Below are 15,347 nucleotides of genomic sequence, written 5' to 3'. Positions count from 1 at the left end.
ACTATACCAGATTGACCCACTAGATGGCACTGTGCACTATGACGGTTTGCACAATGGTGAAGCCACCTCACACCCCAACTACATCGTTAAGAGCAATGGATACCTGTACATGGTCATGCCAGAGCGGGCAACACTTCTGTCTTGACATCAACAGCAACTCATTCAGGTCTGGGTCCTGATTATCTGCAAGAGCTCTCTCCGGGCAGCGTTTTTGTATACTGCTCTAGAGCAGTCTTTGTCAACCAGTGGTACAGGTACCACCAGTAGTACTTGAGGTGGTGTCTGGTGGTTCTCACAGGACCCCTGAACTCCTGCTGCCCAGCAGTGAAACCAGGAACAACACGCAATGAACAGCAGTAGAAGGCTCCAAAGCATACTTTTCTGTGCTTGAAAAAGCCCTCTTGTCCACCCTGAGCCTCATATTGGTGCTTGTCATGTCGCATCTGGCCTCTCAATCCAGAAGTAACTGGTGATGTCATCACCAGTTAGTTCTGGTGGTACTTCGAATAGGTGGACTGTGTGAAGTGGTACAGTGGAGGACAAACCTTGAGACATACGGCTCTAGGGAATTTATCAAAAGTTTAATAGAACTTCCTCAACAAGAAGTTCAGTAATAGGAGGTAATGTTCTCACAAAGACTGCCTGCTACTGATAGTCCCCAGTAATGTGCCACCACAGAGGACAGCTGGGCGTTGACTCAAATACATGGAGTGATAGCAAAGCCCTCTGGCCGAGCTAAGCCCTTCACAAGTTCAACAGCATTTCCAAACACACTTTTCCAAATCTTCTGCAACACGCAGGGACTGAACCGGACCCGAAGTCTGCCTCAGCAGAGAAATCAACATGGAAAAGTTCCCTGTACATAGATGTTTGCCAACTTTCTTCCAATCTCTGGCAGGGTTCCTGCTTTCAATAGGGGGGATACTCCTTGGGTTCCTTTTTTGCAATCCATTGGAGACAGCTGGCCAAAGGGACAAAATGATACACGGATCAGAAGTCCCACCCCAAAGCCTGATCTATGCCATAGCTGGCCTCACAGGTTGTGAGCTTGTGCCAGTATCACTGGATAAGTTAGCAAACTAACAGGGAGGGACTAATTGGCAAAGCTGACAATTCTATAATTAATCATTCCTTTGTGATCAACATGAAGCTTTCAAAATATTAACACTTGTGTCTCAACACTCATTCTGGAGCAGTGACCTTTAGAAAAGGCTGCTGAGCTGGGCTGAGCTGGAGTTTAACCACCTCATGTGGTTGGTTAACACCTAAGTGTTAACACCTTAGTGTGACACACTGGGGTCGGGCGGCTGAAGCTCTCCTTAGTACCAATTTATATTTGATGTTCCCCAAATATAAACAGATTTGTTGCGTGGTGGTGTTTTTCCAAACCACGACAGAGATTTGAGCCAGCGGCAGTCCAACAGTAAGCAATTACCAGCATGACCCAGAATAAACAGATTTGTTTTGAAGTGGTGGTTCCCTGGTTTTAGTACGGCAAGAGCAACTGCCCCATTCACTCCAGCATAGCATCTTCTCTGGTGGCTGTTCGCTGGCTATCAAGACTGCGAGTCCCTTTGGGGCAAAAATTTCCAACCAGTGTGCCACGGCACATTGGTGTGCCACAAAAGATGCACAGATGTGTTGTGAGAGTTTGGGGCACAGTAGCTGAATATCTGTTTTTACGAGATATATCTGTTTCTCGTAGGATAGCTGTTCTATAGTAACAAATTGTCTGACCCCTCTGCCTGCAAAGAAAGAGGGGCAGACAATTACTACAGACAGCTGCGCTAGAAACAGAGCCGCAGAACTCAGAAGAGTCTCCCAGAAGCCAGAAGTGACACTACAAGAGGTGAAGGTGAAGAGGTGAAGATAGAGAAGACCAATGAGGTCAGTGCACTGTGAGAAAAACACTGAATTCCATCCCCCCCTGCCCCATTTATTTTGCTTCACAGGCTGCTTTGTGAACTTCTTTGTGTTGAAAAGAGGCTTGCAACTCTTAAAACCAGCACCCCCCTCAGAACCTGCCCTTCCTCACCTGCTCTTTTTGCTTGAGCAACATCTTCAATATTTTCTCTGTGAAAAAGAACAGATAGAAGCCTCCAAAGACCACTGCAGATTTAGGAACATAATAATCCACCTGAGGATTGAATCCAAAGGCCTGTAGAGAAGGGGCAAGACAAAAAGGGTTTTGTGAATGGATTGCTAACAAACAGCATGCGTCTATGTTCTACATTGTCCCAGTTCAGCTCCCTTGTAATCACTAAGGGAAGACACAAGAGGAAGCTAAGAAAAGGACCTGCAAAAGCTTGGGGACTAGTCTCTTGAACCACCAAATAACTTCCCCAATGGTTTCCCCAAGTTTCCTAAATCCAAACTACTATGGCAGTAAAAGCTGTCACCCCACCTCAAACCTTTGGCAGGGATCCACATGATTGATTGCAGAAAACAAGAACCACCTATCATATAGCAAACTTGAACGCTATGGGGAAGGGTGAGATTAGAATCCTTAAAGCATCCTGGAGATAAAGATTCTTGCCTAGCCTTCACTCCAACATGCTAGCTTCATATATGCAGGGGGAGCCGCATTTGAATGGAGGAGCATTCCATTTTGTGGGTCCCCACCTGTAGCCCAGACCAGGGACATGAAGTGGGTGGGGAAGCAGGTGAAGCAGAGCCTCCCCACTGGAGTCCTTCGATAAATACCTCACACGGCAGCAGCACTTTTCAAAGGACTCCGGTGGGGAGGTTCTGCCTCACCCGCCTTCCCCCAGGCCGCACGTCCCTGGCCCAGACCTCAGTTTGACACCTCAGTGAGAACTAGGCTTAGGTGAAATGCAAGCTTGGGTGTGATGGAAAATAATCCCTCATTGGCCTCTGAATAGGCAGAACTGTCTTCCACAAAAAGGCAGGCTCCTGGTCTGTCTATTCAGCATTGCCCACACACTGGCTGGCATGGACTTCCCGGGGTTTCAGCCGAGAGTCTTTCCCAGCCCTACCTGGAGATGCTGCCAGGGGCCAAACCTGTGATCTGTGGCACTGAAAGCAGGTGCTCCACCACTGAGCTGATCTGTAATCCTCTACTCTTAGCTTGCTCCCTAGAAGCAGATAATCTGAAGGGCAATTCATGTGAATGCCAGCCAAGGCAAGTGTTGCTCCATCATAACCTGCTCACCCATGGCCACAGATGTCACGCGCCTCAGACTTTAAATATACAGTGCAAAAACGCGTGCCCTACTTATCCTCGATCAGATATGCTGCTTTGCCTCAGACACTTTCATTAGAAGAGGAGACATCACAGAGGCAGACAAAGCTAGGCAAGGATTTTGTACCTGGGACATCCATGCCACAAATGAATCTCATCAGCTGCTTTCCTGTCTAGCTCCTACAGCACAGTGGTGAAGAGCATTTAGATCATATGTTTTCTGCTCCAGAAAGATTGCAATAGTGTGTGAGGGTAACTAATTTTTCCCACTAAATACCTGCCTTCCTTATGTCATCAAGCTCAGAGACAAGGTACATATTTTGATGAAGTGGTTCTGGTGTTGGACTTAGCCCTGGAAGATCCAGGTTCAAATCCTTGCTCAACCAAGAAATTCCCTGGGTGACCTTGGGCTGGTCGCTTTCTCTCAACCTAACCTTTCTCACTGGGTTGTGAAAACAAAAGGAGAGGAGGAACCCTGAACTTCTTGGAGGAAAGGCAGTATAAAAGGGTAAGAAATAAAATAAACACTCTCGGCTTCACATATTCCCTGTCTGGGCAAATGTTCTTTGACATGTGCCTTTTATACTAAAAGAGAACCTCCATCTTTAAAAGGTATGAAATCCAAAAGACCTTCAACAACATAGAATTTCTCCCCCCCCCCCACCTACTGTAACTGGCATCTGCTTTTGGGTGCCAAATCCACATCTGAGGTGGTTTCAAAGACATTTAACTTCAACTGACAGAGCATCAGTGAATCCCCAACTTTGTATTGTATTGGCAACCTTCAGTCTCAAAAGACTATGGTATCGTGCTCTGAAAGGTGGTTCTGGAACAGCGTCTAGTGTGGCTGTAAAGGCCAATCCGGGAGTGACAATCCCTTCCACACCGGGCACAAGTGCAGTCTGTCCCTGGCCTGTCTCCCTGGCTATGGGCCTTCCTTCTATACTACAAATATTCATTTATTCAGAAAGGTGGATGACATTTCACCATCTATGAATGGAGTTTTCAGGAGAATACTAAAGACTTGACTGCTACACTACACATCTGTGGGGCAATCAACCCCAGCATAATACAATTGCCATGGTTCTATTGAAGCCTTCCACATTGAGTACGATGGCATTCTAGGCAGCTGTTCACACTGCATGAAAGTGACCAATAGCACAACATATACATCAGGGGTCAGCAACCTACAGCCTGCAGGCCAGATCTGGCCAGCCACCTGAAATCATCCCGCTCGCACAGAGCTTGGTTCGGGAGGTGAAGCCAAGCACATGCCAAATTGGGTGGGGGGCTTTGCCTCCTAAGCCAAGCTCTGCACAGCCGCTCCTGGGAGCTCGGCTTTGCAGAAGTTTGACAATGACATAATTGATAAATGTCTGCCCCTTTGACCAAAAAGGTTGCCAACCCCTGCTATACATGTTTACTCAGAAGAAAGCCCCATTAGCTTCACTGGAGCTCACTCTCCTGGAAGTGGGCCCTCCTTATTCGTGGACTCCACATCCGAGCCTCAGAGGGCCTCCTGGACATGATCAGAAGCTACTTCTGGTTGCATCCGGGAGGTGTTCTGAGGTGCAGGAAAGCCTGGGGCCCACTCTGTTGGCGTCCCCACACCTCAGGCCATCTCCCAGATGCAAGTTACTTCCAGTCGCATCCTGAAGGCCTTCAGTATCTCCAGGGGGTGGGGTCCTAGAACCAATCCCCTGTGGATACCGAAGGCCTATTGTATAGGATTGCAGCCCAAGAGCGCCATGAGACTACTTCCCAGCAAACTTTTCCCCTGCAAACCAGCACATGTCAGAAACACCCACACGAGAAAAGCCAAGAGGCCCTGGTCATACCTCAGGAATGAGCTGGAAGAGGGCGTTAGAGTAGAGAGTTCCGATTGCCAGAGCTATGAAGTAGAGGAGCAGTCGCTTGTAAAAGGTCTTCTTCATGAAAGGCACCACACTGGCTCCGACCAGGGAGCAGAGGGAAATGACGGTCACACAGAGGAAACCGTAACCCCAGACTGCAGTGCGCGGACCAGCCCCACCCCAGCCGAACCACAGACGAGAGCAGGTGGGGAAAAAAATCAGGACAGGAATGTGCAGAAATGAATTCGCGCCAAGGGAGAAGGAAGAGAGAAGGAGAGAGAAATGGGACATTCATTAGTGATTGCATGTCAATTTAGGACTGATTCAGGCATGCTGGAAGCGCACTGGTGCGTTATGGCTCTGGAAATCTCACAAGGTCACTGTCTCTCAAGGACAAGAGTGCAGTCATGGGACACGTGCACCTGTAACAACACTGGAGGAGGCTGTAGCCCCAATACCCAATTCTGTGTGCATAAGAGAGTACCATTAATTTCATCACAAACAGCACATAGGTGTGCCAGGGGATACAAATGTGGGCACATTCATACTGCAGCAGAGCTGAACAGAGTGCCCAGGATTCCCGACAGTCAGTAGGTCCATTCTCTCCAAACAACTGTATGCTTTTTTTTTCCCCAGCAGACCCCAAGGGGAATCCCATCAGACTTCCAGTGCCACACAGAATATCACAGTTTTGCTCTCAGCATCCTGTATGCTCCACCTTCATATTTTGTTACCTGTCCAGAGGAAGCCACTGGACTTCCAGTATATCATATACCTGTAAGCCCTGTTATCTGGGCAATCAGAAAGCTAGAAGGCTATTAAACACAGTGACACAATGTCACTTCAGTTGTTCTTAGAGGACAGGCGGCTGTTACAATGGAGGTAAAGCATACCCAATCATTACTGCTCCTGGTGGATCACAAAGTTATTTCATTTTCAAACCAACAGAAAATATCAAGAATTCTGCAAAAAAGGTTTACTCTCAATAATCCCACAGGGAAGCTGAAATGATGCCTACCAAAAAAAAGAAAGGAAGAATGGCAAAAATTCAATGCAAACGGATGTTACCCTGATTTTCTCCAGCGAAAGAAGCCATTTGGTGACATGACTAGGACAGAGCCTGCAAGGTTAGCCTGGGAACTACAGCATGGCCCCTTTCAAGACCAGGGACCAGTTGAGAGCCTATTTCCAGTTCTTAATTTCAGAAGTCCAAGGAACCAGCTAGGTTTACAACCCACCTGAGCAGTGGCATCGCTAGGGGGTGTAGGCCACACCGGGTGACACACATGGGTGGGGGTGACACCACTACTGGTCAAAATGTTTAAAATCTTGGTATTTTCAAACAATACCATCATGTTATATATCAATTGATGTGAAATTTCATGTAGGATGCAACAAAACCAACAGCGTTGAAATATCTCTTATCAAAGGTTATAGCCAAAAAACCAGTGCAGCCCTGCCCACTGCATGGGAAGAGGTCCATCATAGGGGTGACAAGCTGGCCTTCCATACTGGTGATGCAAGCTCTAGTGATGCCGATGCTCCTGAACGCATTAGGGTTGTTTTGGGGGCCCAAGCTGTAAAACATTCAGTGGACATCAACAAGATGCAGGACATTTTACCTTGAAAAAGTTGGTCCTCTGGAATGCCCTCAACCCCACAGGCTAAGCAGGCAACCCACATTATACATCTTCAGGTATCTGGCCAAGCCACGGCTGTTTTGAAAAGGCCTTCATGCTATTCTCTTGAGCTTTGCTTATTTGATTCCTGCTTAGGACTCGGTTTTAAGAAAACTTTCCTGATCCAGTCTTATATTGAGTGATTGTTGGCAGTGTGCATTATAAACCACCCTGTGTTCTAGATGCAGAATATACAAGCTGTTTAAACGGAATAAATACTGAAATTTGGCTAGCACAGATGAAATCAAACTGCTAGGCCAGTGAAAGAAGAGCAGCGAGGGAGAGAGACTGTGAAATCAGGAAGTAGAATTCAAGGGTATATTTTAAGCAGCCCCAAGATGGGGAATTAAGCTGGAAGTTGTTGATTTGAGGTTGAATTGAGTGGAGCCCATCATGGCACCAAGAAATCTCTTTCTGTTGTTTTGTAATACTTGCCCAGGGATTGAAAGAGGATCCAAGAACGTGTCTGGGATTTCAGCATAAAAGGGGTTCACTCCAACATGCTGGTTTGCTTTTGTGTGGTGTGGCTTCCAGTAAAAACCTCTGCAGCCACACCCCATCTACTGTTATTCATTAGCCAATGAAGTGCAAGGAAGCCTCGGCCCATAAGAACCAGCCACACTTCCGTTTAGTTGAATGCCTGCCTCTTCCCCTTGACAGCGACAGGAACTGCATGTTTTACCTGGCTGTGACTATGGCTTTTCAGGGCTAAGAAATGTTGTGCAGGCACAAATAACTAACAAATGAGGCTCTGTTTGCCACTTTATGTGCAAACAAGAAAAAAAGGACCCCCACCAATGGTGGAATGGAGGCAAAATCCTTCTAGAACTGGTGCATCATTAGACTCATACAAGGTGACTTTGTGAATGACGAATTTGGCTTTATGGGCTACACTATCTTCCCACAATGGGAAGAGGCATAAATGCCATCTTCTGGGTCTTTGCTCCAGGACAGAGGTGTCAAACACATTTTCATACAATGGGCCAAATAGCATCCACGGCACCAGCTGAGGGCCGGAAGTGCCATCACCACGAAGCAGGAAGTGGTGTTGTTAAGCAGATGATGGCTTCACTTTGTTCTGACTTAGGAACTCATCAGTTGCAAATAACAGAAGAGAAAATATGCAAATCTTTATCCTATTTTCAAGATATGGGAGAGCCCAATTATCATGCGGGCCCCCCTTTCAGCAGCACCACTTCAGCCAAGGCATCACTTTGCAGCTCAGCAGTTGAGAGGTGCTCTGCGAAGTGACAGCAGAAGTGGCACTGCTGACCGCGTGATAACTGGGTTCTCCCAGAGCCTCAGGAGCTTCTCCCTTCCTCACCCCTCCTGGTCTGCCTCTTCCATGTACCATTCCTCACCTTCTGAGGCCTCTTTCTGTCTGTCTCTCCCTCCCACTGCCTCTTCAGAAGCAGTGCAGCTGACAGGGCGGTGCTGGGAGAGTCCAATTATCACCCAGGCCGCCCTTTCAGCAGTGCCACCTAAGCAGAAGTGGCACTGCTAAAAGGGTGGCATACATGATAATTGGGCTCACCCAGCGACAGCCTTCCAGCAGTGCCACTTCTGCCTATGCATCCCTTCTTAGCTCAGCAGCTGAGAGCAGAGGATGGGAGAGCCCAATTATCACGGCGGTCAGATAAAGAGCTTCCGTGGGCCACAACTGGCCCGCAGGCCTTTTGTCTGCCACCCCTGTTCTAGAATGTTCCCAACCTGTGCGCTGCACAGAACCCACATATAGGTCTGCAGAGAGATCATAAAGAAAGATTCTCACTCGATCTCAGGAAGCTTCCTGATATTCAGAGGGAAAGTTGATCCTAAAATAAAAGGATGTTTCTTAGCTAGCAACAATATATCAAGCACTGGCTGTATTTGTAAACACCAGCAGAGAACTTGGCGATTCCTTGTGTGTATTTGGGTGGGTGTGTGTTTTACTGCACCTCTGGGATCAGCTGGAACAGTGCGTTAGAAAACAGGGTCCCGATGGACAGCGCAATGAAATAAGTTAGGACTCGGGCGAAAAAGACCTTGCCGGTGCAGGGCACGATGAAGACACCAAGGAGGGAGGCCAGGTTAATCAGTGAAACACTGAGGAAGCCAAAGCCCCACACTGTAAAACGAGAAAAAAAAGAAACAAGAGGGCTGGTTTACTCAAGCATCTGAAAATAGGAAGAGGCCTCTAATACAGCAAAGCTGGAAAGGCTTTTAAATTGAACCCACTGCATTTTGGGACCTCGGTATCCACAGGAGATCCATTCCAGGACTTCCCACAGGTACCAATTCCCACAGGTAATCCATGGAAGGGCCTCACAAGACCTCTTGGACATGACCAGAAGTGCCTTCCAGATGCGTCTAGGAGGTCCTGTGAGACACAGCCTGGGCACCCGTGCTGAATTAAATCCAGGGATGACAAACCCATGGATTAGGATGGTCAACTGTGTATGTTGCCCTTGTCCATCATAAACTAACACTGGATCACAAGATAGTCAAGGCCACACAAGACTGGCTGGTCACCCTCCCTGAGAAGGTGAATGGCCCCCATTCAACCAGGCCCTAATAGGTTAAACATGTGATAGTAAGAGTTCCCAGTAGCTTGAAAGTTGGGGCAACAAAAGACAAAAAAAATAGAACAGGTGCTTTGGAATAATACACAGAGTGCCCTGTAGTTCTGGTTCTGGCTTGCTTGGCCCAACAGGGAAGTAGCCAGCTGACGCCTGCCCTGGTTCATTAGCCAGCAAAAAGTGGTTTATGAAACGGTATTTAAATAGCTTTAGAAAGAAGGTGCGTCAAGCCCCAGCAATTAGAGACCCACATTTCTTGGCTACAGGAACTTTATGTGAATGACAGGAGTAAAAACTGGGGGGAGAGGACCAATCGTAGAATGATACCACCCTCTTTTCTCAAATGTACAGCAGGTTATTTAGCGTCACTACATATTGTCACTACACAGTGGTTCACAACAGCTAAGGCAACTCTATGAGGATGTGCAAACAGTTCTAGAGATGGATAGGACCTTGGAGGAAAGAGGAGCTTTCACCTCCCACCTCATCCCTCTCCTCCACTGACAGGTCACTGATTCATGTGGGATTTGCAAGGGTGACTGTCTCAAAGGGATGGGGAAGACAACAGCTCAGAAAGGGCTGCTGTTCTCCTGCAATGCATCCCTATGCCTGGCTTCAGGAAAGGCAGGGGTCAGAGAGATCCTGCTCTACAAGTCTCCTAATGCCAGTCTGGGGACTGCAAACCTGAGCGACACAAACAATTGGTTATAGGAACGTACCAGCATGCAAGCAGCCTCTGCACAACACAGGGAGCAAGGGCTGATGTACATGCCAGGCTAAATGCAGCAGTGCACAGGCGCAAGTTTTAAGACTACTTGCTTGTAGCAGCCACATAAGTGTTGCAATTTGGACTGGGACTGCAACGTGGCTGCACACTGTTTTCTCCACTGAAAAATCACCTCTAGGAAGTAGTTACTTAACTCCCAGAAGTGCCACTGCAGTAAATGGCACTTAAGATTATATAGTATTGTCTGATAGGCAATTTTAGAGTCAAATATGCTCTAATATCACACTGTGGTCCGGATCCAAACTATGGCCCCAAGTGGCTGCTACACGCAAATAGCCTGAAGTCTGTAGGTATAAAACTGGCACATTTTGCCTCATATGTAACTTGAGCCTATTTTAGAATAGGTGCCTGAAGGGGGGGAGATGACATAAACACATAAAACAATGCAGGGGATGGATAGAGCAGATAGAGGGATGCTCTTTTCCCTCTCACACAACACCAGAACCAGGAATATCCACTAAAATTGAGTGTAAGGAGAGTTAGAACAGTTGAAAGAAAATATTTCTTTACCCAGCATGTAATTAGTCTGTGGAACTCCCTGCCACAGGATATGGTGAGGGCATTTAGCCTAGATGCCTTTAAAGGGGGATTGGACAGATTTCTGGAAGAAAAGTCCATCACAGATTACAAGCCATGATGGGTATGTGCAGCTTCCTGGTTCTAGAAGCAGGCTACCTCAGATGGCCAGATGCAAGGTCGTGGCGAAAACATGTATGGATCTTTTTGTCTTGTGTGCTCCCTGAGGCATCTAGTGGGCCACCATGAGATACAGGAAGCTGGACTAGATGGGCCTTTGGCCCAATCCAGCAGGGCTCTTCTTATTTCTTAGACAGGGAAACAAGAGTTCATAAAGTTTGAGCAACACAGGGTACGCACAAAAGTGAGGAGGTGGGCAAGGAAAATGCTTATTTTCCAACACCGACATTGTAACACATTGAACCCAGTAAACCCACACATGAACCCAGGAACCAGAATCGCCTGTGGCTACCTATTACATGTGCACATGGTGAAAGCATGTCCTGCTATGCAGCACCTGTCAGAACACCAGAATCAAAAGGGACCTTTTGCATTCCTAATTTAAGGGGAATTATTTTCAATAGAGAAGTTCCTCAGCCTAGCTCCTTGTAACAGATCCCACCCCTATCCTTGCAGAAAAAGGGGAGGGGGGAAGCCTCCTGAATTTCACTGACCAACTTGTTAAAACTACCAGGCAGTCATGCAAGAACAAGAGAGACCTTCCAGGTATCAGGTTATGAAGCTGCACCTGAATTTTATTCCTACCAAGCCTTCCTCTGTTCGCTCTTCAGTTTGAAAAACTTTCGGGGGTTTCATCCAGAAGATCTTAACATGTCTCACTTTTATGGGTGAAGGTAGGAGAGACCAGGCATCCCCTTCTTAGAAAGGAATACATGCCTGTTGCTCTTTGCAGATGGGCAGTCTATACTCACTAAGGGAAGAACCACCCATGGGTGAGCAAACTAGGCTGAGGTGCTTGATCAATACATCTGCTGGTGATCAATACATCTGCTGGAGCTCAGCACTTCTAAGCTCTCTGCTTTTTAACTTGCATGATAAAATAAAAACCCTTTCTCTTCCAGAGTTCATTGGCTAATAAAAAGTGATGTAACTGTTTGGGGGGGGGAGTCTTGGATTAAAAGATGTTAAACCACTTTTGATCATTAACTCCAGATTTGTTTGCTATGGGCACCTTTGGTGGGTGATGGGAAAGCAGCTCTCGCTGGAGTGAAAAGTGAAAAGGAAGGAGTATCCCTTTATAAACTAACTGCTTCTTTGCACTAAAGGGCTGTCCTGCTTCATGAAATGGCACCTTAACCCATGAAGAATAGCCATTGTCCTGCAGAAAGGCCCACATTGGCATGCCCGATGGTCCAATGGAATGCAAGACAGCTCAACTACTCTGAAGGGAAAGAGAGGGGCACCGTCTCTTACTTGTCTCTCCAGGATGGCAGAGAGTTCTACTGATGAGTTCAGGGGCTTTCAACTCTCAGTAGCTCCAAGTTTCTCTCTGCAATGGAGTTCCAAGCGACTGAGCTAAATGTTTCCAAAGCATTTGATCGGTCAAATTAAATGGAATGCGGACAAATCTTATTTGGTCTACCACGAATGGAGAACTCTGACCTGGGGTGTCTGCACATGCGTATTATATATAAAACAGGCCTATGCACAGCTGCACAGTCAGCCAAAAGTGAAACCTCAGGCCTGCCCCTTTCACTGCTCTGCTCTCCTGTAAGCACAGAGTCTGCTTTGCTTGTTCAGTGCAATGGATTTTTCCAGACTCCAGAAGAACTTTGTCTCAGGTCAGGGATCTCACTTCCAAGCTAGCAACAGGGTGGAAGGAATTTAGTGAGGTGTTCTGGTTGGAGGGGAGATGCTATACCTGGTGCATGATATCCTGCCCCATTTGCTTCTACTGTGAGCACACACTCGTGTTCAAAAGTGCACATGCTTGCAGTGATGTGGTTCCAGAGAAAAGCTCCCAGCAGAGCTTTAGGGTCAGAATCCCTCCCTCCCCACCATGCCAACCCCAATTTTTCCAGTTCGCCACTGCCACAGATGCTTTTGCTGAATGGGTAGGGACTTAAGGGCAAGTGTCAGTTTGAAACTGGAGAAAGAAAACCCATTAAGAAGCATTTACAGTTCAGGCTGAGGCTCACATCTCCTGCAATAACTTGCAGGAAAGTAAGTGACGGTCAGGAGCTGAAGGACTTTGGCAAGAAGCTCCTGCATCAACAATTGGCTGTTAGCTTTAACTAGTTGTAGCTGACTTACACTCAAACACCCACCTTCTGCTGAGTTAGGCCTCCCTTCCTCCGTCTGCTCATTCTCCTCGTTCTCCAGGTTCTCCGCCATGCATGCTCGCGACTCCAACTGTTGCAGGATAGTCGGGCAGAACTCCTGAAACTCCCTCCGGCCAAGGTGGGACCCTTCACTCAGATTGTGGGTGGCAAAGAGCTCGGAGGAACTGAAACACTACAGGGGAGAGAGAGAGAGAGAGAGGATGAAAATCTAAGCTGTACGCCTATCTCGCTTGAACACGACAGGTCTTCCCAGTGATCTTTTACAGGCCCACATGGTCCAGGTCCACAAGTGATGCACTGCCCCCTTCCTCCACTCCACAACAGCATCCCCCCTTAGGGTCAATCCACATAATCGCTTTTTAAACTTCTGTGAACCCAGGCAACCATCTCTTTCTTGAATGCACACAAGGTAAAACTCAAAGTGTGTGAACCGACTGTTGGGGGTACAAATTACTTAGGCTAGAGGTTTCCAAACTTACTGGGGTCACGGTGCCCCTGCAGCCTCTTCTTCCTGGCTCAGTTGTGCACTGCCATCCTTGATCTTGCAAAATCTCTCAACAGTCAAGATCCCGCAAGATCCAAGACTGTGGCATCCAGGTGAGCTGGTTGGAGGAGCAACTGGGGACATTCCATGGCACCCCTGTGTGGGTGCCACAGCGCCCTAAGGTGCCACGGTGCAGTTTGGGAACCACTGGCTTAGGCTGATGTGACCCCGAACTCTATATGAGAAAAGTCACACCCAGCTAAGCCATCTGTATCTTTGTTGGCCAGCTCCCACAAGACATTAGTCACATGTGCAATCAGTCCTCAGCTACACAACGGCAGTGCAGTACAGAGGTAGCACGTTGAACTTTGACCAAAGACACCAGTGCAGATAAAGCACACAAGATATCCCTGGCCTAATCACACACTCTCTCTTAAACTAGTCTACAACACAGGGTTGCTGTGAAGACAAAGTGTCCCCATACAGATTTGGGGGCCACCATCTTGGATTTCACAAGATTTCATGAGATTCAGAATGGCAGTGCCCGACTTAGCCAGGAAGAAGAGGCTGAGGGCGATTCGTGACCCAGATACGTTTGGAAGCCACTGCCATACATGGTTGGAGATCCCAGTGGCTCACAGATCACTTTCTCCTGTACAAGCTGACCCACATATATAGGTTATGATTTTATGCAACCTCTTGCCAGTTGGAAGGATAAGAAATAGTTATCTCAGTGGCATTACTGAACTTGCTCTTTCTCCATTAGTTTTTAAGGTGTTGGGTCAAGATAGGTTTATTTTAGCAGACTTTTAGGGTGAGCTGAGCTACAAAATTGAGTTTAACTGCTGGTGCTTTGTTTGGCTCTGATGGCTCTGTAATTTTAATGATGCGTTCATGAAACAATATGCATTTTTAATTTTCAGAAGCTGCATTATAAACAATTCCACGTCCACACGTGGGATAGAAATATCTTTAAATACGTTACCCAGGAAAGGTTTCTGCGCTGCTGCTCTGTGTGGCTAACGTTGTCTCGGCCAACTCCCACATCGAGGTGGTTCAACAGGGCTTTCAGCTGATGCAGAGTCAGTGCGTCATGCTCTCCATACCGGTGGAAGAGGTCTTGCAGGAAGGAGGCCGCTGTGATGGGAGGCGGCGAAGTGCCAGCCCAAACGCAGCAAGCAAACCCTAGCAGGGACAGGAAGAGCACCAAGAGACATCGCCGAGGACCCGCGTCCCAGAACATGACAAAGGTGCTGAAAAGACAAGTACATGTGCGTGGATCAGTGTGGCACCGGCTGCGATACAGGGAGCAGCAGTCAGGGATCCAACCCCACCCACACTGACCGAATGGCACTTGCTTAGCCACCAAATTAAAAGATCAAAGGTATGCAAAGCTGCTGGTTGTCTGATCATGCTTCTGTCACCTCTCTTGATTACCCAGGAGTGCGCAACTCGGTGGCATAGCTAGAGGGGGCGGAGCACTCAGGCTGGCAGGGAGCCTCAGCGAGGTGGGCAAGCGGCCTCTCCCTTCGGAGCCATTCCTGGTGGGGGGAGCAAAATGGAGCCATACAGCTCTGTTTTGCTTAACATAAGAACAGCCCCCCTGGATCAGGCCATAGGCCCATCTAGTCCAGCTTCCTGTATCTCACAGCGGCCCACCAAATGCCCCAGGGAGCACACCAGATAACAAGAGACGTGCAAGGCATTCTGGGAATTGCAGTTAAGAACATAAGAACAGCCCCCCTGGATCAGGCCATAGGCCCATCTAGTCCAGCTTCCTGTATCTCACAGCGGCCCACCAAATGCCCCAGGGAGCACACCTGATAACAAGAGACCTGCAAGGCTTCCTGGGAATTGTAGTTAAGAACATAAGAACAGCCCCACTGGATCAGGCCATAGGCCCATCTAGTCCAGCTTCCTGTATCTCACAGCGGCCCACCAAATGCCCCAGGGAGCACACCAGAT

The 15,347-nt window shown here is 47.8% G+C and overlaps 1 protein-coding gene across 2 annotated transcripts in view; it reads right to left on the bottom strand.

The window, feature by feature from the left end:
- Positions 1–15,347, bottom strand: part of SLC39A14 (solute carrier family 39 member 14) — a 52,921-nt gene that overhangs the window by 10,738 nt on the left and 26,836 nt on the right. For both annotated transcript variants that reach the window (XM_066639236.1, XM_066639237.1), the window contains exons 3-6: positions 14,368–14,635; positions 12,884–13,070; positions 5,041–5,210; positions 2,036–2,158 (exon numbers count right to left, since the gene is read on the bottom strand). In XM_066639236.1, the coding sequence (XP_066495333.1) occupies positions 2,036–2,158; positions 5,041–5,210; positions 12,884–13,070; positions 14,368–14,625 (738 nt within the window). In that variant the 5' untranslated portion in view covers positions 14,626–14,635. The remainder of the gene's footprint in view (positions 1–2,035; positions 2,159–5,040; positions 5,211–12,883; positions 13,071–14,367; positions 14,636–15,347) is intronic.

This window comes from Tiliqua scincoides, chromosome 11 (genome assembly GCF_035046505.1).
Source record: "Tiliqua scincoides isolate rTilSci1 chromosome 11, rTilSci1.hap2, whole genome shotgun sequence".
Lineage (NCBI taxonomy): Eukaryota > Metazoa > Chordata > Lepidosauria > Squamata > Scincidae > Tiliqua > Tiliqua scincoides.
Note: the sequence above shows the minus strand (reverse complement) of the source record. Positions and strands in the feature narration are given on the sequence as shown.